Source organism: Hyalella azteca, unplaced genomic scaffold, assembly GCF_000764305.2.
Source record: "Hyalella azteca isolate HAZT.00-mixed unplaced genomic scaffold, Hazt_2.0.2 contig5203, whole genome shotgun sequence".
NCBI classification, from domain to species: Eukaryota; Metazoa; Arthropoda; class Malacostraca; order Amphipoda; family Hyalellidae; genus Hyalella; species Hyalella azteca.
Genome location: NW_025935401.1, coordinates 37,159 through 62,127, shown reverse-complemented (window position 1 = coordinate 62,127; position 24,969 = coordinate 37,159). Strand labels below are relative to the sequence as shown.

At 37.7% G+C, this 24,969-nt stretch overlaps 1 protein-coding gene and 1 non-coding gene across 2 annotated transcripts in view; both read left to right on the top strand.

The window, feature by feature from the left end:
- LOC108667211 overlaps window positions 1-24,969 on the top strand; it is a 46,965-nt gene that overhangs the window by 3,090 nt on the left and 18,906 nt on the right. Inside the window, exon 2 of the mRNA XM_047880333.1 lies at window positions 18,757-18,908. Coding sequence (XP_047736289.1) covers window positions 18,757-18,908 — 152 coding nt within the window. The remainder of the gene's footprint in view (window positions 1-18,756; window positions 18,909-24,969) is intronic.
- On the top strand, window positions 4,913-13,257 carry LOC108667212. The gene is made up of 4 exons (XR_007156679.1): window positions 4,913-4,948; window positions 8,006-8,147; window positions 9,825-9,955; window positions 13,234-13,257. It is a non-coding gene; the product is annotated as an uncharacterized LOC108667212 (transcript).

Below are 24,969 nucleotides of genomic sequence, written 5' to 3'. Positions count from 1 at the left end.
TGCGCTGCTTTGGACCCTTGATTATCGCCCGGAGAATGCGCGTGTCCTTCCTGTATCATAATAATGGCTAAGTGCGTCTTTGTGTTATCTTTGTTTGGGGCAATAAGCCTGATGAGCTTTATGAAGCGCTAGCTCCCTCGTCTGCTTATTACCAGCAAGATCAGCCTGCAGCTTGAGGGGAGACTCTGTGTTTTCCTCATATCACGATGATTTCATTAGGATTGGACTATGAATTTCGGATAAGGATTAGAATTCTCATCGCTATGCGGTCAAAATTTAATGCCTGGATGCCATTATTTCCTCCGACGATTTATGAGAGCTGAGGGGACTTTAGATGAGTGGGACAGTTTAGACTTGCACAAGTTGTGGTTAGATGCATATTAAATCACTTATCTTGGCGCAACATAATAGAAAATAATTTTAATAACCTCATTCATTTAGTCCCTAGGATCGGAAATATTTTTTTCATAGTAAATAGAACAAATGTGTTCCTCAATTTTACCGTTTCGCAGTAGTCTAATCAATAAATGATTGGTTTGCCTATGAAAACTATACATATAGAATCGATCTTCTTAGACAAAACCTTGCAAATTTTTCCGTTTAGCCTCTTCGTATACGGCTTTCATTAAACAGAGCGTGATAGTCGAGTCAAGTTTCTACTCTCGCATTCGTTAAAACAATGCCTAAAGGTTATTCATTTGCCTACATTTTAAATATAATAGCTCTGGCTTGCTGCTGAGCTTTTTGTGCACACTTTGAACCCATAATAAAAGGCGCGCATATGACCTTCTTTTTAGCCTAGCGCGCATAGATTGGTGCTGCAAACGTGCAGTGGAGAAAAACTTGGCTACAACCATTAAAAAATAGACTTGGCTACGACCATACGATCATAGTATTTTTTGCTTATGTTTAAGCTAAACTGCTACGTTTATGTAAAAAATAATGCAAGGTGCCGTATCGAAATGTATATTCTTGTAACCCTTGTAACAATACTAACCTGTTAGTATTGTCCAAAATAGATATTATTTATTATTTCAAAATGTACTAATATAATAGCAATTCTTAGAATATATTTATCCAAAAATAATAAAGTAAAATATTTGTACATATGTTCAACTACCTAGAAAAGCTCTTCACCTTCTTCTAGTATTAGTACTACTACTTACTGTACATCACCTTCTTCTAGTATAATTAAAAGTAAATTATTGAGATCTAAATAGATATCTTCAAAAAGCCATTTTACGTATGCAGAATTTGACATACACCAGCATACTGTGTAGGCGCTATACATAGAGGGGCATTTATCCTAGACCTTGGCTGACAGGAAGACGTTGCGAATGTCTGTGTGCGTATATAAATAATTTCATCACATTAGGTTCTCACTGGAACATATATACAGCGCATGCATTTTTATCTTGATTAATTTGTATGAATACATATTTCTTTTCAGATGGCGATGACATTCAAACCTAATTATGCTCACTTTACTATAAATTTTATATTGCATCTAGCTTGAATCTGAAAATCGATTTGTTTAAAAATCCTTTAAAAGGATTTATTGGGCAGGCGTCCACATGGAAAAATATTATCGAAAACTATAATTTCTAAAAACTATTTAACAGCGTTTTTTATTTCTCACCACTACTCCAAGCATCTTTCTGTTTTTTTATTTTCAGCGAAGAAATGATACCGACATGATGTGTTCCATTGGAGTTTCCTAACTTTGCTGCATCAGGAGACACTTACAAAATTCAAAATCAAATTTTCATGAAGAATATCATTAATGTCAACAAATAATTTATCATTTTTCACATACCTTCAACTCATTACATCCCTTCCTGAAATTAATACTCTATGAGCATTATGCAATTAAAGCTATATGAGCAAGTGATGCTGAGGAGTAGCATTTGAAGTAGGAAGTTAAATAACAAGCAGAGTTTGCTGTGCCAGCAACTTTCTGCTTACTTGATATTACTGTCTGAATGTAGCTGCCTCACGAGACCGCCACGACCTCATGCGTGCACAACACGCATTACACGAGTTTAACTTTCATCTGTTTATTTCCAGAGTCTGTACTTCTAGGTAATATATATTTCAGACAGAAGGATATGACCCGAGGTAATAGTAACCCTCTCATGTAACGTTGTTTTTGTTGGGCGACGCGTGCATGAAACGCCGCCGATGCAGGACCGTATCTCGTCGTGAATATAAAAATTTACTTCGAATGCAAATCGTATCCCGATACTGAATATCTGCATTCATAAGTTTAGTTTTACACATTTAGCATGGAAAAGAAGAGATAACTTTGAACATGAGTATGACGTTGCAAAGGTCACAATACCGCAGTTGAAGCACTGCTCGTCTCGCAGTAGCAGGAGTTCCAAGCAGGCATGCAGATATGTAGTTCCTGTTAGGCTGCTAGTATTTCCACCATTGATCAAGCCCATAAGATAGAATTAAAAACGCCACACACGGTGTCGCGGTTGAATAATGCTGTAGGTACACTATAACAATCAGAAAAACTTGTTTCCTTTTTTCATTGGGAATGATTTGGGGAACTATTACATTCAGGGTCTGACTTGAAATAATTAGTACTGAAGTAAAGTCGAAACTTTGGTCATTAAATAATGTATGAAAACTTCAGCACAACAGAAACAGAAGAGCGACATTATGACGCTCGAAAAATGCACGTGGTAATAAAGATAATGAATAATAATAGTGATGAGACACCTTTATTATTAACACTGGTAACATCTATGCAAAATGACTGCTTCACTAAGAAGGTATATTAAAAGTGTGACAGAAATGATGAATGATTACAGAACGAATATGAATGCGTATCTCCCTGGTAATTAGTACCCATAATTTAGTGACATTTAATATTGCATTATACTTTAATTTAAGGCAAAAACAATTCCTGAATGTCAGTCAATAAGTGGTGCGTTATCTGTTTGAGTTCGCCCAAACGTCATTGATTTTTGTCGACATTACATGCACTTTATCAACAATAGGTGGTAAATGAACATGAATTCACCTGATGCGTACACTAATCCGTGTTCTGAACACTAAATAAGAATATTACGAAGCCATGTATCTAAAAAAAGAATATATGAGCGGTTAAATTCAGGCGGCTGTCTGACGCCATGCATATAGAAACTGATCGATTACAGGAGCGTCGCTCCAGGAGCCCAGAAGCGGCACTCGAATTGCAAATGTCCCAGTGAGTTCAGACGCGCTTTTTCAAAGAAAACTATGGCGCCACTGAATTTTTTTAATTTCTGAAAAGAAGTTCATATGAGAAAAATTTTCCGACATATTTTTTTAATATTTCTTATTCCAGGGATGGACTTGGAGCTTGCTCAGTTGACAGCTCCACCCTATCGAAATTCGAAGACCTGTCAGCCGCTGGCACACGGNCGAAAAAAGAACTTGCATCGTATGATTGCTGAAGTGATTGAAAGAAGTGATTGTGAAAGTTACACCATACAACTACATCTTGTCACTCGTGGGAAAAACTTAACAAATTTTCCTTCATAATTTCAATTTTCCAGTCATATACGTCATAATTTAAGGAAATTGTTTAAAGCTCTCTGAAAGCATCAAATTGTTTAAAGCTCCCTGAATGAGACAAAACTATAATAGGCTAGTACCTTTTCGATAAGCATTGAGCAATGAGCACTCGTCACCACGTACTGATCGATTGAAGGTTCGATTCAAACTGGCGCCTTCCTATTCAATTGCTGCAACGGTATGCTCTGTCCGGATGAGGGTGCGGGAGGTAGACCCCCACATACCCCCGTATGGCGGGAACTTCGATTGTTCGTGCGTTTACCTTGTTCAGCAACTGATAAGCCCGATCGTGCGATAGCGTCATCAGCGTTTGACCAGGGGCATCATGACGAAGCTTGACCAGCTGCTCTTTTTAAGCATATTACGCAGATTCGGCCTACCGGGCAATTGACTTCCAAAAGAGGCTGGTAAATAGAAGCAAAACACCCTACGTGGCCGACTTGCTCCTGATTCACCCCTAAGCCGAACATAGTTCCTCTAAAACGACCTTAATCGGCACGAAAATTTTGACAGGGCACCGATAAACATATTTTAGGAGCTAATCGATTATTATTATTAAATTATTTTTACTATTAATTTATTATAAAAACTACACAATTAATACATACGAGTTCTAATGTAACGACATCAGAATAAAGGACACGTGGATTGGTCAAATTTACATTTCTTCATACACCGAAAAAAGCGATGAACGAATCCATGTTATATGTCACACCATTCTAAAAAGCTTTCTGGGATGCCTGGGTTGAGTGAAATTTGTAACTATATTAATTATTTTATAGCGTCTTTTATAGCGTTCAATGAGGTGATATAAGTCGACTACGATGGTATTACTGAAATATAGATGCCATTTGATAGAAAATTATACGAATTTACTTTTTTGCGCCGCATCGATTCAAATTCTCGATTATTTTCTTTATCGGCATCGATTTTGATGTCTGCAAATCTACCTATCCCATAGCAAATATATCAATTATTTACTGAACTTTTGAAAAATTTGCTTACATTTTCAAATATAATTATAATGTTCTGTATTATCTTGCAAAACTATATTGACCAGTTTCTACAGTAGCAATGCTTTATGAACTAAATTACTTACAATTTGATCGCAAAATAATTTGCATTATTTCATCAAGATTCATCATTCCTTGATGCCGCTAAGTTCAGTTCCTACCCTGACGCTGATCATCCTGCGCTGTTGCTCTCACTGGCGCCTCCATGCGCAGTGAAGCCAGCGAAGGTGGCGATATTGGGCGCCCGCGAGCCACTGTCTGCGGGCCGCGACTACGACGTCGCCTGCCAGAGCAGCGACGGCCGCCCTCCCGCGCTCCTGACCTGGTACCTCGACGGCAAGCTCATCCCCGGCACCGCGCAGCCTGTGAGTTTCACTTAAAACTTACAAAATGTTTCCGTTGCGTATAAATCAATAATGCTTTAAGGGTAGCATATCGGTCAAAATCGACAGTTTTTTCTGGTTTTAAGTCTCATCTTAAAGCTGACATTCTGAGCTAACCAACGGTACCAAAACCATTTCTTTACGTTGATTTATGCGTTCAGGACAGATCCCGCAATGGAGGGGAGTGAGGGGGTCTTTAACAAATAAGATCGGATGAAATTCACTGCCGAGCATATAAATAGAGTCTCAACTCGGGTTGCAGCTCAGTCACCCTCCTGTCGTTGAACGGGGAGGTGTGCATGTAGTCGCTCCCACCATATTTGACTGGAATCGATCTCCAGTAACGCTTAGTTTTGTATCTTTGCTACATTGAGAGCCTATGCGAGGCGCGCGGGACTTTGTCGCGCCCTCTTGAACATTCACACTTTTTCTTCACGGCAAACACATCTCCTCCTAGAGATTGAAGCTACAGCGATGAGACATATACCATTCGATTCGTACTGAAAAGATCTAGCGATTGTCGCGCCATCTTTTTCGATTTCGTTTTAGTTTGGATTATATATTGCAAAATGGGGGGGGGGGAATTAGGGGAAAATTTCGAAAATTCGAAATTTCTCAGAAAAATCATCATAACAAGAGAACCAAGAAAATAATTGAAAAAGTGGCTCGACAATGGCTAGATATTGTCTTTACAAATCGAATTATACGTGTCTCGATGTTGTAGCGCGATATTTGTAGGAGGAGATAAATTTTCTAAAGTACCCCCTTTTTGGCCGTTTTCTAATAATTTCACGTTTTCTTGCATTTTTTTCGAAAAATTCAAATGAACAAAATAGTCGTCATTTTCGATTTTACATATGTTCACCAAGCTTGGAGATGATCCTTCCCTAAATATAGAAAATAGATTTTGACCGATATGCTTCCCTTAATTTGGAATTTACTGGCTTATACTTTTTACCAAATCTTCTGGGCTTTGCGTACTTTCAATTTTGCCAATTTCATCTTTTGATGGCATGATAGTCTGCACAAATAATCTGCATAAATTGCATCAAAGCAGTCCACTCAGCCGAAGCAAATTACACAAAAGTGAAGTTTTCCTGACTGTATTTCTGAGTCACCTCGACTTTCGAGTATGGTAAAGTACATTAATTTCGATTTTATCTAGAATTAACTAGGTTTAATATGAATAAATCTTAGAGCTTGCTTTATAAAATTAGTCACATCCTTATATAAACCACACGCGTTACAAACAACCAGTGACGGGTGCCGACTGATATCCAAGCAATAGAAAAAATAAATTCAGAAATATTGAATTTTATTTGTTAGTTAATTTGACCAGAATGCATCTGATGATTTCATTTTATTTGCCTTTCCATCGCCATGTTTGGTCATAACCTGAAAAATTGGTGAATGAATGCAATGAAAAATACCTTGAAAAAGTTTCATTTAAATCAATCAACTCGACTGATGTAGCTTTTGTGAGCTCACAATTTTTCGTGTGAAAAAATTAAATTAACAAACAAAGTTTCTTAACATAACAATTTCATCAAACGGCAAACTTGAAGCGCGAATTATATCGAAAAGTCTCTGTGTTCTGAATTCGTTGAAGTAAATTTCAAGGTTAATAATAATGTCTTAATGGTTTTAAATAACTTGCCTCAGTGTATGTACATGTATGAAGACTTCATTTATTTCCTACACAACTTGATCCCCTTAAATGTAAGCGGCTGGAGTGCAACATTTCCCTAATTACATTAATTCTACAGTGACCACCATTCACGTTCTACAGTAATCAGAAATTATGGCCCCCTGTTATTACAGAAGAGCTTCTATGTTCCAATGAGAGGGCGATTCCGTGCAACGCAGTTAGACAAACTACAACAAAATTGACTATATAAAACGTTCAATTTGTATTAAAAAATTACCACAGTTCTTTCAAATAATTAGATTTTATCATATTTTATATCGATCAGATTTAATAATAATCAAAGTAACCTCGCTCAGTTTGTTATCGTATATAGTTCATATACATTTAAATTCAAAAACTAATTAAAATACTGTGATAAAATACCGTAGAGTGAACCATTCTAATCACTTAGGATCTCGTAATCTAATTCCAATTTATTCAATTAATGCTGCAAAATTTTTCAGCAATCATTCTGATAGCAATTTGTCTTTCATTAATTTCAAATAAAAGTTAGATGTTTCTTAGCAAGCTTTGTGCAAAGCTACTTTAACCGCGTAAATGCAAGTCTTTCAGCTATCGTTGGCCATAGTAAAAAAGAAAAGGAAGCAATTTGAGTTTAGGCAGCTCGTCAATTCTATAGCGCAAGTAGCGCGAAAATTATTTATAAAATTAAGTTTGTATACAGCGAGAAGTATAATTGTTGAAAGCAAGATTCGCACCGTACGCGAAAAGTATTTATCGACTGCTCATTTTCCGAAGGCTTCCAGTGAAAGTTTGAGTTTAAGATCACAGAACTCTACACATTGGGAGTTCAAAAAACAATTTGTTGTTGCCTGATTTATATTGATAAACTCAACCTAGTGACCACCAGAATGGCGCGATAACAGCAAGCTGTTGTCGCAATCCATTATCTGCCTCAGGATCACCCGTGTATTGATAAACTCAATCTTGTCACCATCAAAAAAGCGGTGCTATTAACATGTTGTTGTCGCTGGTTTTATCTGCCTCGTTGTCACACGTGTATTGATAAACTCAATCTTGTCACCATCAGAAAAGCGGTGCTATTAACATGTTGTGGTCGCNAGAAATGCGGTACTATTAACATGTTGTTGTCGCTGGTTTTATCTGCCTCGTTGTCACCCGTGTAATGATAAACTCGACCTTGTAACCATCAGAAAAGCGGTGCTATTAACATGTTGTTGTCGCTGGTTTTATCTGCCTCGTTGTCACCCGTGTATTGATAAACTCAACCTTGTCACCATCAGAAAAGCGGTGCTATTAACATGTTGTGGTCACTGGTTTTATCTGCCTCGTTGTCACACGTGTATTGATAAACTCGACCTTGTAACCAGAGTGGCGGCGCAAATAAATCGCTCTCGACGGCCCGCGTCCACGCCACGGCCTCCCTCAACTCCGTGTCCCTCACGTGTCGCGCTCAGTCGCCCGTCATCAGGCACCGGCCTATCGAAGACACGTGGCAACTTGAAATATATTGTGAGTATTATATGAAAACTTAATTTGAATTTTTTAGTGTTTATTAAGGATATTTATTTATTGAGAGTAGAAAACTCCGTGTATATGAATAACTAATCTTTCTGCTTAGAATGAGTATGATAAATTTTTCGTTCAGAACATATATTGCGTTTAATTAGTAAATTTTTTCGAGCCTTTAATATTTACACAAAGATTTTGATATTGATACATTTTGGGCTACTGTACAGTGTACATATATCAGGCAAAATGTGTTTCCTCAAGTATTTTGTGAAGCGTGGAATATTGCACGAAAAGTATTTGACTAAACACTCAGCGTCGCACTGAAATTACTTTACTGCCGGAAGTTTATTAATTGAGTCTAACTCTTCCGAAATGAAAATATTTGTCATTTAGTTGGTGTTGTGACTTTTTAAACGGGTGGCTTATTAAACCGTCAACAGTTAGATTGGAGTTTTTGAAAAATTACAATACACTGAACAATGATGAAAATTTTTCTAGGTGCACGAAGCTCGAAAACGTATTATTGCTCTGTTTTTCCATTAATTGCCAAAAGCGCTATTAATAACTTACACTAGCTTCCTTCCATTACAGGTCAGTAGAAAACTTTTAGAAATCTACACCATCATTTGCAATCTCATTTTCATCAGATGTAACTACCTACCTTACAAAAGTATTTTTTGCTGGAAATTTCATGATTATGAACCACGATTTTCCAGTTGAAATTCAATGCAAATCGATCCATATTATATATAAATTGAGTTTTATTTCTAATTTATTTGTACTAGATTTCAAATATATATATATTTCACATTACTTGTGCATTATTTATGGCCCATGGATTTGCTTGATACACAGTCAATAATATTCTGTGGTTAGAGTTTTCTACTAATAAAGGACATTTCTAGTTGTAGTGTACAGGATTACTTGAAATAGAATATTCAAAAGCGCTTGCGTTGCAAAATATTTTTTAGAAATATTTTATTATTTCTTTTTGTAAACTTTTCATATCGAAGAGCATTTATTTTCACCAAATGTAGATGCCATTCTTTTTTTTTTTTTTGCTTTTTTTATGAGCGTCAATGATAACCTATCGCACTTTAATAAAACAGTCGATGAGGTCTATAATTATAAATATTTAGTACAGCGCCTAACATTGTAAGCTCAGGTGGTTTTTTTCATGTACTAGTACCCGCGAGCAAACCAGTGAAATATGTAATTTTTGAACTCACCTTCAATAATTCCTTCTTTAAATTACCCCGTGATTGCTATCTTATCTTGTCATGTCATCTCTCCCTCGCCTTTTAGTTACAGGTTTTCTCTTTTTAGCGCATTTTCTCATTTATGGAAAAAAGGCGCTTTTGTCTGTCCGTCCGTTTTCGTCGACGAGAAAATGCGCTCTCTGTCACTCACTGCAGTGAGTACTGAGTTATATTTTTTAGTTCAGGTAGATTGCCCTAGCCTCTTCGCTCGCTGTATTTTCACGATTGTTCAAGAAAGACGTTTATTCGTTCGTTCAATAATTTCTTCTCATAGTCGACGTCGTATTGCAATTTTTCTTGCTTAATCGCCAGTCATATTATATAACACCTTCACTTCTACAACTGCAGGATAATTACTGTGCCATTTAAGCCAGTGTATTTTCTGTAATCGGCAGCTTCATTGTTCCCTCCTCATCAGATCCTCCACAGGTGGAAGTTCGTCTTGGGTCATCGTTGAGTCCCGAAAACATACGTGAAGGCAGCGACGTATACTTCGAGTGTGTCATCAGGTCCAATCCGAAGATCTACAAGATCGAGTGGTTCCATAACGTGAGCAGACAAGTTAATTTGATCATGTTACGGGGCCAGTACCAACTGGGCGTAACGTGAGACTTTGTCCAATCCGCAATAACCCAACCACGGTTCGTGTCATTTCTTGCAAATCAACACAGTAACCGACAGGAGAATAAGGACGATCAATGCGTAACTTTCATTCAACAATGACAATAAGATATGCGTGTAAATTGAAGATTTGGGTCACGACTTCTAATCAAGACTTCGAGGTCTCTCTGTATGAGATAGAACTATTAGACACTAAACGTACACAATGGGTCATGCCTAAAACTAAATCACACAAAGTAAGGAGACCTTTNTATCCCTAGAAATATTACTTTGAAAAAATAATTCAAAGTAATTTCAAAATCTTCATCTATAGTAATGGAAAAAAACTTTATTTAGCGGCAAAAAAATTTTTATCTGGACTAAAACAGTTATTCGCAAAGAACTTAATAACGCAATCACTTAGCAAAACATAAATCCGTGCACTTCATCCCAGTGAAACTGTCGACCGGCGGTAGAGAACACGGACCAATATCTGCCATACTTAGCGAGAAACCCGCTATGGGCCCGTGACCCGCAGTGGGCTCGCTGCCCCATGTTACCCTATAGAATAGTATAGGCAATCCATGTACGTTCGTGGACCATTCGATGTATTTTACCGACGTTCAGGAATAATTTAATTATATGGCCTCTTTCGACGTGGAAAATTTGTCTACTGATATATCAATATGTTGGACAAATAAAAAATTTCTCGATTCTCTGTTATAAATATATAAATGGTCTTTTATATAAAATATAAATGACATTGTTATTGGTTTGAACCGTAATTTTTTTAATCCCTTCTGTTATCATCAGTTCTAAACTCTTGTTAGCGCATTTTCTCATTTATGAAAAAAATGCACTATTGTGCTCGCCTTGTCCGTCCGTGACTTCATGCTTTCGTCGACGAGAAAATGCGCTCTCTGTCACTCACTGCAGTGAGTACCGAGTTATATTTTTTCATATTAGCTTGATCGTTTTACCGACTAATTGACGGTTAGGGCATGGGTGTTCCACTCGACCCAACCTCTGCTAATATTTTTTATTGGTGTTTCACGATGTTTCTCAGTCAGCTGACGAAACATCCTCTCGATTTTAGGCCAGTATCCTACTATAGATACGTCGATGCCATTTTTAGCGCATTTTCTCATTCATGGAAAAAATGCGCGATTGTGCTTATCATGTCCGTCCGTGTGTCTGTCCGTCCGTCCGTCCGTGACCACGTTTTCGTCGACGAGAAAATGCGCTCTCTGTCACTCCCTGCAGTGAGTACTGAGTTATATTTTTTTATTCTCAATCATCCCCCCTTACGTCAAACTTTTCTTCCATTACCTAATCATGCCACATAGTTCCATCAAATTTACCTTAGAGCTTGAAAAGCCTTGAATCAAACAATAGACGGTCCTTCCTCAATTGCAACGTTACTATATCTAATGACCGTTTTCAGACTTCTGTATTCCGAAAATCGACTTTCCCTGGTCTAAGTACCTGCTTTTTTAGCTTTTGCACAATTAGACTCAAGATTAGTGTACTTCAAACATTATTACACCGAGGGTTTCGTATTTGTTTGACACACCATATGCTATGCACGGTGAATTGGAATTTTGCGCTATTCCTTTTCGCTATATGGATTTCCGAATAATTCAGTGTTTACGTTTACCCGAATAGAAAATTCATGTCCCAGCGTAACAGCTAAGTTACTCTATTGCGGGACAATAGGAATATTTAATTCTTCGGCCCTATATCCGAAACTATGCCAAGATAGCTAAAACTTTTGTTTCTGAAATACTTCCCAAATGTTAGTCGTCATGTTTGTTGGGGAACAATTTTAAACCGGTTATTTTTTAGGTCCCTATTCACTTGCGACATTTTCTAGTTTATAAATAGTTTTGCTCGATGTGCATCTGCGTACGTTGGTATGACGTCACGCAATTTTTTCCTAGGGTCGCAGAGCACAAAAGATGGAGTCATTGGTCTGGCCCCATATTATCGCGTCCCTCTCATTGGGCTGTGTTAACTGACGCCGAGCTGCGTGCCGTTCCTATATCTGATAGTGACTTTCAAGTTCCAGCTTCCACTTTCGATGTTTCCGATTTGCGTGTTTTATAAAATTTTTATATATATGGACAGAGGCTTAATTCGAATGCAACATTCAGCTGTTATGCACTGGAAAATAGTAATATACATTTTTTGCCTTTTCATACATTGTGGATTTAAGTTTAGACTTGTACGTTTTAGAAATTTCAACTGTAGTTTCTACTGATTGCATCTATTTTCTCGAGTTTTTGAACTGATGTTGAAGCTGGACTCCTAAACGTTTTCTATGAAGAAATGATGAATTTTCGTTGAATTTTCTTTGCTTTTTAAAATCTTGAAAAGGTGCACCAGTATTACAGGTCTCGATTTCGATCATACCCTTAATCTGCAGTAGGCATAACAATAGTTATATATTAAAATGATGTATAAACACGTCAGGCTCGTTGTAGTGTACATCAGACGGGACATTATTACAGAGCAGGCCACATCACATTATTGCTAGTCTCGTTACTCAGGGTTTACCTGCTAATCTATTGTCGTTAATGAACACCAATCCCAAAATTTACAATACACATTTTGTACTTTGGTGAAACTAATCAATCCTCTTGTTATTTCTCTTGGTTTGTGTTTTTGGAACGAATGTCTTCAAGCGAGACAATTGATCTGTTCTATCGCTTCTAACAATGTGTCGCTAGCACTCTATTTTTTCTCGCTTTCTTAGCCCAGTGTCTACGGATAAAATAACCGTTGTTTTTAATGGCCTGGTAACTAGAATTAGGTCGTTTTTAATTGCCTTGTCTGTGGACTAGTCGTTCGACTTCACTTGCATCCGATGTTTTATTAATCATCGGCAACATGTACCCACAGAGGAAAATTTCAGTTACGACAATTGATTCAACTCAATTTAATCATATAATTTTATGAGTTGACTTGCAGAATGCTTCATCATAGTTATAATAAAACTTTGCAATAATGCAATTGTTTAATCTATATCAGTAAAAAATGATACCTTTAGCCATCATCTACCTTCTTTCATCCAATCAACAAGCAAAGATAGTCTGAATTCTCTATATCGAAATTGTTTACATCATTGCAAAATAGTTCATGATAACTTCGTATACATTTGATTAATTTTGTCCTTATATTACATTAATCCGAAAAAATTCATTTAGTTGTATTCGTTAGCACAACAGAACTCGTCGGTGCAGCACAACGTGTCTTGTGGCGTGATCGTGAGCAACCAGTCGCTGGCGGTGCAGCGCGTGAGGCGCTCCCAGGCGGGCAGCTACGCCTGCGCCGCCGCCAACACCGAGGGCGACGCCCGCAGCCAACACCTCAACCTCTAACTCTCATTCAACAATGACAAGATAAACAGAGCGTTTGTGAGTTGAAGCGAAGTCAAAACTTCGGACCACGATTTTGAGGTCTCTCTGTATACGAGATAAAACTGATACAGATTCTACACGTACACAATGGGTCATGTCTAAAACTTTATCATAAAAACTAAGAAGACATTTTCACACCTATAGCTATACAGATTGGCATCACACTAATCTATTCCAGGTCACAATAAAGTACACAATATTGGTCCTATTCTAAAAAATATCAAATTAACCAGTGCACAGTACACACCTGTCCCGTATGGTGGCGCAGATCGAGTGATCCTAAATAGAGCTGCTACTATTCCGCAATACAGAGCGGATCCGGCAACATCGCACGGAAGTCTAAAGCCATTTTATTAGAAAATTATCAATGTAAAAGACATCTATAAAAGTTGCATTTCTCTCCTCTACAATATCATGATGTTTTCATTAAGATTGGACTATGAATTTCGGATAAGGATTAGAATTCTCATCGCTATTCGGTCAAAATTGAATGCCTGTATGCCATTAATTGTTTCCTCCAACGATTTATGAGAGCTGAGGTGTGGGGCAGTTTAGACTTGCACAAGTTGTTGTTAGATGTATCTTAAATCTCTTATCTTGGCGCAACTAATAGAAAATAATTTTTATAACCTCACCCATTTAGTCCCGAGGATCGGCGATATTTTTTTATAGTAAATAGAACAAATTTGTTCCACAATTATACCGTTTCGCAGTAGTCTAATCAATTATAATTGGTTATCCTATGAAAACTATACATATAGAATCAATCTTCTTTCACAAAAATCTAACAAATTTTTCCTTTTAGCCTCTTCATTTGCGACTTTCTTTGTCTATTTGCCGCGTGCATGCATTGCTTTCTTAAAACAACCATGATTTAGTAGGGGCGCTCTAGGCACCTCCATCAATTACCAAATAGGTGATGAAAAAACTTTTTTGTTTACAGACGGATCGTTTTGAAACTTGGTACTCATATGTAAAACAGAATTCTAAGACTTTTTTGTTCGTGTAAATTTTTCGAAAAAAATGAAAGAAAACGTGAAATTCTTAGAAAACGGAAAAAAGGGGGTACCGTAGAAAACTATCTCCTGGGATTTCGAAGCTACAACATTGAGACGCATATCATTCGATGCGTAACTACCATATCTATCGATTCGTCGAAGCTTTTTTCGAATTTCGAATTTTTGTGGATGGGGGAGTATTTTTCGCAAAGTTTTCGAAAATGTTTCCATTTCCCCCTTTTTCTACCCCCTTTTTTCAAAATATTTTCAAAACTATAACGAAATTGGAAAAAAGCTACGACGAATCTCTAGATAATTCAATTGCGAATCGAATGGTATATGTCTCATTGCTGTAGCTTCATAACTCTAGGAGGAGATAGGTTTGCAGTGACAATAAGTTAACTTTTCAGTAGGGCCCAACAAAGTCGCGTGCGCCTCGAAAAAGACATTCGATCAAGGGTGCGAGGTTGCAAGACTACACGATATTGGAGCTTAATTTCTGTCAAGGCTGGTGCGAACGACGGCACGAGAACCCTCCCATATGACTGCAGGCGGATAACTGAAGCACAGCGTGTTCAGACTAGCTATTTAAGTGTGCTACCGGTAATTTAGGCCTATATTAAATGTTAAGGAACTCCACCACCATTAACCCTTTCGCGATCTGTCGTGAACGCATAAATCAACGTACAGAGATGGTTTTGGTACCGTTAGATGCGTCAGAATGTAAGCTTTAAGATGAGTATAAAAACCAAAAAAGTCAAAATTTTCGATTTTGACCCAGAGCGTGTTATTGTCGAGTCAATTTTCTACTGTCGCATTCGTTTAAACAATGCCTAAAGGTTATATTCTTTTGCCTACATTCGAAATATAATAGCTCTGGCTTTCTGCTGAGCTTTTTGTGCACACTTTGAACCCATAATAAAGCACGCGCATATGACCTTCGTTATTTTTTAGCCTAGCGCGCATATAGATTGGTGCTGAAACGTGCAGTGGAGAAAAACATGGCTACAACCATTAAAAAAAGACTTTGCTACGACCATACGATCATCGTATTTTTTGCTCATGTTGAAACCAAACTGCGACGTTTATGCCAAAAATAATGCAAGGTGACGTATCAAAATGTATTTTCTTGTAACCTTTGCATAGTTAAGTACCTGTTAGGATTGTCCAAAATAGATGTTATTTATTGTTTCAAAATATACTAATAAATGTGTTTGTCTTAGTATATATTTATCAAAAAATAATAAAGTAAATTATTTGTAGATATGTACAGGTAGATGTACATGTATGTAGATGTGTATGTAGATATGTACAGATATGTTGTAGATATGTACATGTATGTAGATATGTACATATGTGTTGTAGATATGTTCTAGGTTCTCACCTAGAAAAGCTACCTCTTTTTCTTCTTCCAGTCTTAGTACCACTACTTACTTCACCTTCTTCTAGTATAATTAAAAGAAAATTATTGAGATCTAATTAGATAGCTTCAAAAAGTCGTTTTACTCATGCAGAATGTTACACACACCAGCATACTGTAGAGGTGCTATACATAGAGGGGCATTTATCCTAGACCTTGGCTGACAGGAAGACGTTGCGAATGTCTGTGTGCGTATATAAATAATTTCATCACATTAGGTTCTCACTGGAACATATATACAGCGCATGCATTTTTTATCTTGATTAATTTGTATGAATACATATTTCTTTTCAGATGGCGATGACATTCAAACCTAATTATGCTCACTTTACTATCAATTTTATATTGCATCTAGCTTGAATCTGAAAATCTATTTGTTTAAAAATCCTTTAAAAGGATTTATTGGGCAGGCGTCCACATGGAAAAATATTATCGAAAACTATAATTTCTAAAAACTATTTAACAGTGTTTTTTATTTCTCACCACTACTCCAAGCATCTTTCTGTTTTTTTCAGCGAAGAAATGATACCGACATGATGTGTTCCATTGGAGTTTCCTAACTTTGCTGCATCAGGAGACACTTACAAAATTCAAAATCAAATTTTCATGAAGAATATCATGAATGTCCACGAATAATTTATAATTTTTCACATACCTTCAACTCATTACATCCCTTCCTGAAATTAATGCTCTATGAGCATTATGCAATTAAAGCTATATGAGCAAGTGATGCTGAGGAGTAGCATTTGAAGTAGGAAGTTGAATAACATACAAACTTGTTGTGCCAGCAACTTTCTGATTACTTGACATTACTGTCTGGATCTAGAGGCCTCACGAGACCGCCACGACCTCATGCGTTTACAACACGCATTACACGAGTTTAACTTTCATTTGTTTATTTTCAGAGTCTGTACTTCTAGGTAATATATATTTCAGACAGAAGGATATGACCCGACGTGATGGTAACCCTCCCATGTAACGTTGTTTTTGTTGGGCGACGCGTGCATGAAACGCCGCAGATATGCAGGACCGTATCTCAGCGTGAATATAAAAATTTACTTCGAATGCAAATCGTATCCCGATACTGAATATCTGCATTCATAAGTTTAGTTTTACACATTTAGCATGGAAAAGAAGCGATAACTTTGAACATGAGCATGATGTTGCAAAGGTCACAATACCGCAGTTGAAGCTCTGCTCGTCTCGCAGTAGCAGGAGTTCCATGCAGGCATGCAGATATGTAGTTCCAGCAGACCGCTGTTGACTGCTGATATTTATACCCTTGATCAAGCTCATTAAATCTGATCTAGAAATCGTGGGTATGAATATCGCTGTAGTCACACTAATACACAAACAAACTTGTTTCCTTTTTTCATTGGGAATAAATTTAAGTCTAGAAATGAACGATTAAAGTCAGCTAGGGTCTGACTTGAAATAATCCGTTCTGAAGTAAAGCCGAATCTTTGGTCATTAAATAATGTATGGAAACTTCAGCAACAGCATCAACAGAACAGCGATACCATTATGACGCTCGACAAATGTACGTGGTAATAAAGATAATGAATAATAATAATGATGAGACACCTTTATTATTAACACTGGTAACGTCTACGCAAAATGACTTCCTCACTAAGAAGGTATATTAACAGTGTGACAGAAATGATGAATGAATATTGAACGAATATGAATGCGTATCTCCCTGAAAATTGGTACCCATAATTTAGTGACATTTAATAATGAATTATTCTTTAATTTACGACAGAAGTAATTCCTGAATGTCAATAAGTGGTGCGTTCTCTATTTGAGTTCGCCCAAACGTCATCGGTTTTTATCGACATTACATGCACTTTGTCAACAATTAGTGGTAAATGAACCTGAATTCACCTGATACGTGCACTAGTCCGTGTTCTGAACACTAAATAAGAATATTACGAAGCCATGTATCTCTAAAAAGTATATATGAGCGGTTAAATTCAGGCGTGCTGTCCAACGCCATGCATATAGAAACTGATAGATTACAGGAGCGTCGCTCCATTATGAGCCCAGAAGCGGCCCTCGAATTGCAAATGTCCCAGTGAGATCAGACGCGCTTTTTTTAAGAAAACTATGGCGCCAGTGAATTTTTTAATTTCTGAAAAGAAGTTCATATGAGAAAAATTTTCCGACATATTTTTTAAATATTTCTTATTCCAGGGATGGCATTCAGTCGCAGCTCCACCGATAAACATTCTTTAGGAGCTAACTGATTATTATTAAATTATTATTATTATTAATTTATTATAAAAGCTACACAATTAATACATACGAGTTCTAATGTAACGACATCAGAATAAAGGACGCGTAGATTGGTCAAATTTACATTTCTTCATCCACCAAAAAAAAGCGATGAACGCCTCCATGTTATATGTCACACGATTCTAAAGAGCTTTCTGGGATGCCTGGGTTGAGTGAAATTTGTAACGATATGAATTCTTTTATAGCGTTCAATGAGGTGATATAAGTCGACTACGATGGTAGTACTGATATATAGGTGCCATTTGATGGAAAATTATACGAATTTACGGTTTTTGCGCCGCATCGATTTAAATTCTCGATTATTTTCTTTATCGGCATCGATTTTGATGTCTGCAATTCTACCTATCCCATAGCAAATATATCAATTATTTACTGAACTTTTGTAACATTAGCTTACACTTTCAATTATAATTATAATGTTCTGTATTATCTTGCAACACTATATTGACCAGTTTCTACAGTAGCATTGCTTTAGGAACTAAATTACTTACAATTTGATCGCAAAATAATTTGCATTATTTCATCAAGACTCATCATTCCTTGATGCCGCTAAGTTCAGTTTCTACCCTGACGCTGATCATCCTGCGCTGTTGCTCTCACTGGCGCCTCCATGCGCAGTGAAGCCCGCGAAGGTGGCGATATTGGGCGCCCGCGAGCCGCTGTTTGCGGGCCGCGACTACGACGTCGCCTGCCAGAGCAGCGACGGCCGCCCTCCCGCGCTCCTTACCTGGTATCTCGACGGCAAGCTCATCCCCGGCATCGCGCAGCCTGTGAGTTTCACTTAAAACTTACAAAATGTTTCTGTTGCGTAAATATCAATCATGCTTTAAGGCGAGCATATCGGTCAAAATCGACAGTTTTGGCTTTTCCGGTTTTTAGTCTCATCTTAAAGCTGACATTCTGAGCTATCCAACGGTACCAAAACCATCTCTGTACGTTGATTTATGCGTTCAGGACAGATCCCGCAATGGACGGGCTGTAGAACAAATTAGATCGGAGGAAATTCGCTGCCGAGCATATAAATTGAGTCTCTACTCGGGTTGCAGCTCAGTCACCCTACTGTCGTTGAACGGGGAGGTGTGCATGTAGTCGCTCCCACCATCCTTGACTGGAATCGAGCACCAGTAACGCTTAGTTTTGTATCCTTGCTACATTGAGTGCCTATGCGAGGCGCGCGGGACTTTGTCGCGCCCTCCTGATCATTCACACTTTTTGTCACGGCAAACCTATCTCCTTCTAGAGTTTTGAAGCTACAGCAATAAGACATATACCATTCGATTCGTAATAGAAAGATCTAGCGATGGTCGAGACATTTTTTCGATTTCGTTTTAGTTTGGATTATACATTGCAAAATGGGGGGGGAGGAGGGGGAAACATTTTGTATAACAGTATCTTCTAACTGCTTTGCCACCTACCATCGAGAGTAAACTTATCAAACTGAACTTTGTAACAACGTGAATAAAAAGGACTGTATATGTTTTTCAAGTCAGAGAATCTTGGTACAGTACATTTTTGTCATTACCTGATTGTTTGTCCATCCTCATATTATAACAATCTAGTTCAAATTGAAATATAATACCTTATGTTTGTATGTATGCCTGATGTTCCTCAAGAGTGACACTTAAATTACTGCCTTCTGGTGACCAATGTTCCCCCTGGGGGACATATTATATATTTTTTCACTATGCGTCAAAATGAAAAAAGTTATATAGATATGATGTTATTGCATCATCAGTAACACGATAGAAAGAAGAAAAAAATTATTTTTTTCAGGAAATCTTATATCAGACGGTAGAGGGTTAGCAAAATTCAAGGTATGCTTCAGCTTCCGCCCTAAAGTCGCTATACTCGCGTTAGAGTTATTCTGGGTCAGTTGGCCAACTGATCGCAATCAGCGACTAGTCAGAACCTCCTTGCCGACTTTATAGTCGCCTTAGAGTAGGGCAAGAGTTGGCAGAATCCCCTCAGTATTAGCTGTCTGATTCGGGGACCGGAATGTAGACCAAATAGCGGACATATAGAGAAGCTGATTTACGTTCGGTCCGAGTCCTAGGCGGTTCCTAATTCAGGCTCGCCACCAGCTAAAAATTTTGATAGGGTGAAGACTCCATTTGTTTCCCACGCAACTTGATCACCTTAATTAATGTAAGCGGCTGGAGTGCAACATTTCCCTAATTACATTTTACAGTGACCACCATTCACGTTCTACAGTGATCAGAAATGATGAGACCCTGTTAATACAGAAGAGTTTCTATGTTCCAATGAGAGGGCGATTCCGTGCAACGCATGTCAGACAAACTACAACAAAATTGACTATATGAAACGTTTAATTTGTATTAAAAAATAACCACAGTTCTTTCAAATAATGAGATTTTTATCATATTTTATATCGATCAGATTTAATAATAATCCAAGTAACCTCGCTCAGTTTGTTATCGTATATAGTTCATGTACATTCAAATTCAAAAACTAATTGAAATACTGTGATAAAATACCGTAGAGTGAACCATTCTAATCACATAGGATCTCGTAATCTAATTCCAACTTATTCAATTAATGTTGCAAAATTATTTGTTCAGCAAACATTTTGACAGCTTCCCAGTCAGAAATCGCCACAGTCTGGAAGCCAGCCGCGGGTGAACTTGCCTGCGCCAACGCTCGCCCCAGCGCAACGCCAGGGTGGTCAACAGCGCAGGAATGTCCACAGCAGCGCAATATTTTGGCAGCGCTTCTCGGCCTGGAAAGGGCCTGCTGCCGCAGTCAGTCTGTCCTACCGCGAGCGATCGATCAGGCCGGCAGGCACTGCCAGCTTCCGCGCTATCGCGAAGGTGGTTGCCGCGATTGGCGGAACCGTTGCGCAAAATTCCCGCAGGCCAGAGGTGGCCGAAGGTGAATTTCGAGCCAAAAAAAATCCCTACGCCCTCCACTATATATATAGCTCCCCTACTCTTCACTTTAAAAGTCAAAATTCAAAGACAGACATAAAACCTAAACAAGACCTAACATTATATCGAAATAAACAGGACTAGTTATGAACAACTTAGTCCTAGGGGTACGACAAGAATATAAAATCCTAGCGATTTACTATTTCCAGATTATATGAGCTAAACGCATTATTCAGACATGGTTTTCGTTTGAAGATATGTAGAGACTCCAAAATTCTCAAATCCGAGCAGCCAGAAGTGGAACCGAGTATCCTGAAATCACTCTCAGATACAGCCACGTCGCACTGTTCAGCATGGAGGCGCACGGAAGAATGAGGAGACTTGGCGAGAGGCAAGTTAGAACGATAGCTCCTGCCACGGTGTTCAGAAACCCGGATGTAGAAGTTACGCGACGTCATTCCAACGTACGTAGATGCACAGCGTGCACAACAGAACTCATAGACCAGGTTTGATCGCATCCGAGCAGGAATAACGTCCTTATACCTGAAGAAAGAACCAATTTTGAAATTATTTACCAGTAAAACATGCAAATTTATGTTTGGGAAATATTTCAAACACAGCATTTTTAATTCTTTGGACATAGTTTCAGAAGAACTACCAAACACAATTTTGTGGTTGAATTCTTATCAAATTCAAATGATTCAGTAAGTCAGTTACAACATACACATATAAGAAGGACAAATTATTAATCCTGTATTTATCCAAGGTTGAAGCTATTCAAAGTAACATTTACAAATTCAAGTAAAAATTATTAAACATGAAGATGGACAATCATTAGCGCATTCCTAACGCCACAAAATGACATGACAACAATAATTGCTTCTCGTCTCGAAATAATTTTTACTTCAGAGCAATGTATTTGCATGTGCTTCCCTTCAGCGCCGCTCAGCGCGATCGCTCCCCACATTTTTGAAGCTGTGCCGCGTAGTCTAGGCTCCATCGTCAGGCAAAGCGGCCGCTCATTATGTAGCGGCGCAAAGATGCGCTGCTTTGGACCCTTGATTATCGCCCGGAGAATGTGCGTGTCCTTCCTGTATCATAATAATGGCTAAGTGCGTCTTTGTGTTATCTTTGTTTGGGGCAATAAGCCTGATGAGCTTTATGAAGCGCTAGCTCCCTCTTCTGCTTATTACCAGCAAGACCAGCCCGCAGCTTGGGGGAGACCCTCTGTTCTCCTCATGTCATGATATTTTCATTAGGATTTTACTATGAATTTCGGATAAGGATTAGAATTCTCGTCGCTATGCGGTCAAACTTTAATGCCTGAATACCGTTGTTTCCTTCTACGATTTAAGAGAGCTGGGGGACAGTTTAGGGCAGTGTGGGGCAGTTTAGACTTGCACAAGTTGTGGTTAGATGTATCTTAAATCTCTTATCTTGGCGCAACTAATAGAAAATAATTTTGATAACCTCACTTATTTAGTCCCTAGGATCGGAATTTTTTTCATAGTAAATAGAACAAATTTGTTCCGCAATTATGCCGTTTCGCAGTAGTCTAATCAATAATGATTTGTTATCCTATGAAAACTATACATATAGAATACATAAAACTAAAACTGAAACTATCTTCTTTCATAAAAACCTTACAAATTTTTCCGTTTATCCTCTTCGTTTACGACTTTCATTAAACAGAGCGTGTTTATATAGTCGAGTAAATTTTCTACTGTCGCATTCGTTAAAACAATGCCTAAAGGTTATTTTTTGCCTACATTCTAAATATAATAACTCTGGCTCGCTGCTGAGCTTCTTGTGCACACTTTGAACCCATAATAAAGTATACGCGCATATGACCTTCTTTTTAGCCTAGCGCGCATAGATTGGTGCTGCAAACGTGCAGTGGAGAAAAACATGGCTAAAACCATTAAAAAAAAGACTTTTCTACGACCATACGATCATAGTATTTTTTGCTTATGTTTAAACTTAACTTTCTGCGTTAATGTAAAAAAATAATGCAAGGTGCCGTATCAAAATGTATATTGTTGTAACCTTTACATAGTTAAGTATCTGTTAGTATTGTCCAAAATAGATATGATTTATTGTTTCAATATGTACTAATAAAATAGCTATTCTTAGAATATATTTATCAAAAAATATTAAAGTAAAATATTTGTAAATATTTTCAACTACCTAGTAAAGCTCTTCACCTTCTTTTAGTATTAGTACTACTACTTACTTCACCTTCTTCTAGTATAATTGAAAGTAAATTATTGAGATCTAAATAGATATCTTCAAAAAGCCATTTTACGTATGCAGAATTTGACACACACCAGCATAGTGTAAAGGCGCTGTACATAGAGGGGCATATTCATCCTAGACTTTGGCTGACACGTTGCGGATGTCTATGTACGTATATAAATAATTTCATCACAATATGTTCTCAATGGAACATATATACAGCGCATACATTTTTTTATTTTGTTCAATTTGTATGAATACATATTTCGTTTGAGATGGCGATGATAATCAAACCTAATTTTGCTCAATTTACTATCAATTTTATATTGCATCTGTCTTGAATCTGAAAATCGTTTTGTTTAAAAATCCTTTAAAATGATTTTTTGGGCAGGCGTCCACATGAAAGAATATTATCGAAAACTATAGTTTCTAAAAACTATTTAATCGTTTTTTTATTTCTCACCGCTTCTCCAAGCATCACATGTGATGCTTGGAGTGATGTGTTCCATTGGAGTTTCCTAACTTTGCAGCATCAGGAGACACTTATAAAATTCAAAATCAAATTTTCATGAAGAATATCATGAATGTCAACAAATAATTTATCATTTTTCACATACCTTCAACTCATTACATCCCTTCCTGAAATTAATGCCTCATGAGCATTACGCAATTAAAGCTATATGAGCAAGTGATGCTGAGGAGTAGCATTTGAAGTAGGAAGTTAAATAACATACAAAACTTTTTGTGCCAGCAACTATCTGATTATTTGACATTACTGTCTGAATCTAGAGGCCTCACGAGACCGCCACGACCTCATGCGTTCACAACACGCATTCCAAGAGTTTAACTTTCATTTGTTTATTTCCAGAGTCTGTACTTCTAGGTAATATATATTTCAGACAGAAGGATGTGACCCGAGGTAATGGTAACCCTCTCATGTAACGTTGTTTTTGTTATGCGACGCGTGCATGAAACGCCGCTGATGCAGGACCGTATCTCAGCGTGAATATAAAAATTTACTTCGAATGAAAACCGTATCCCGATACTGAATATCTACATTATTAAGTTTAGTTTCACACATTTAGCATGGAAAATAAGCTATAACTTTGAACATGAGTATGACGTTGCAAAGGTCACAATACCGCAATTGAAGCTCTGCTCGTCTCGCAGTAGCAGGAGTTCCAAGCAGGCATGCAGATATGGAGTTCCAGCAGACCGCTGTTGACTGCTGATATTTAAACCCTTGATCAAGCCCATTAAATCTGATCTAGAAAAGCCATACACGTGGGTATGAATATCGCAGTAGTTATAATAATACACAAACAAACTTGTTTCCTTTTTTCATTGGGAATAAATTTAAGTCTAGAAATGAACGATTAAAGTCAGCTAGGGTCTGACTTGAAATAATCCGTTCTGAAGTAAAGCCGAATCTTTGGTCATTAAATAATGCATGGAAACTTCAGCAAGCAACAGCATCAACAGAACAGCGATACCATTAATTATGACGCTCGACAAATGTACGTGGTAATAAAGATAATGAATAATAATAATCATGAGACACCTTCCCTGTCAAAATTTTCGTGCCGATGAAGGTCGTTTTAGAGGAACTATATTCGGCTTAGGGGTGAATCAGGAGCAAGTCGGCCACGTAGGGTGTTTTGCTTCTATTTACCAGCCTCTTTTGGAAGTCAATTGCCCGGTAGGCCAAATC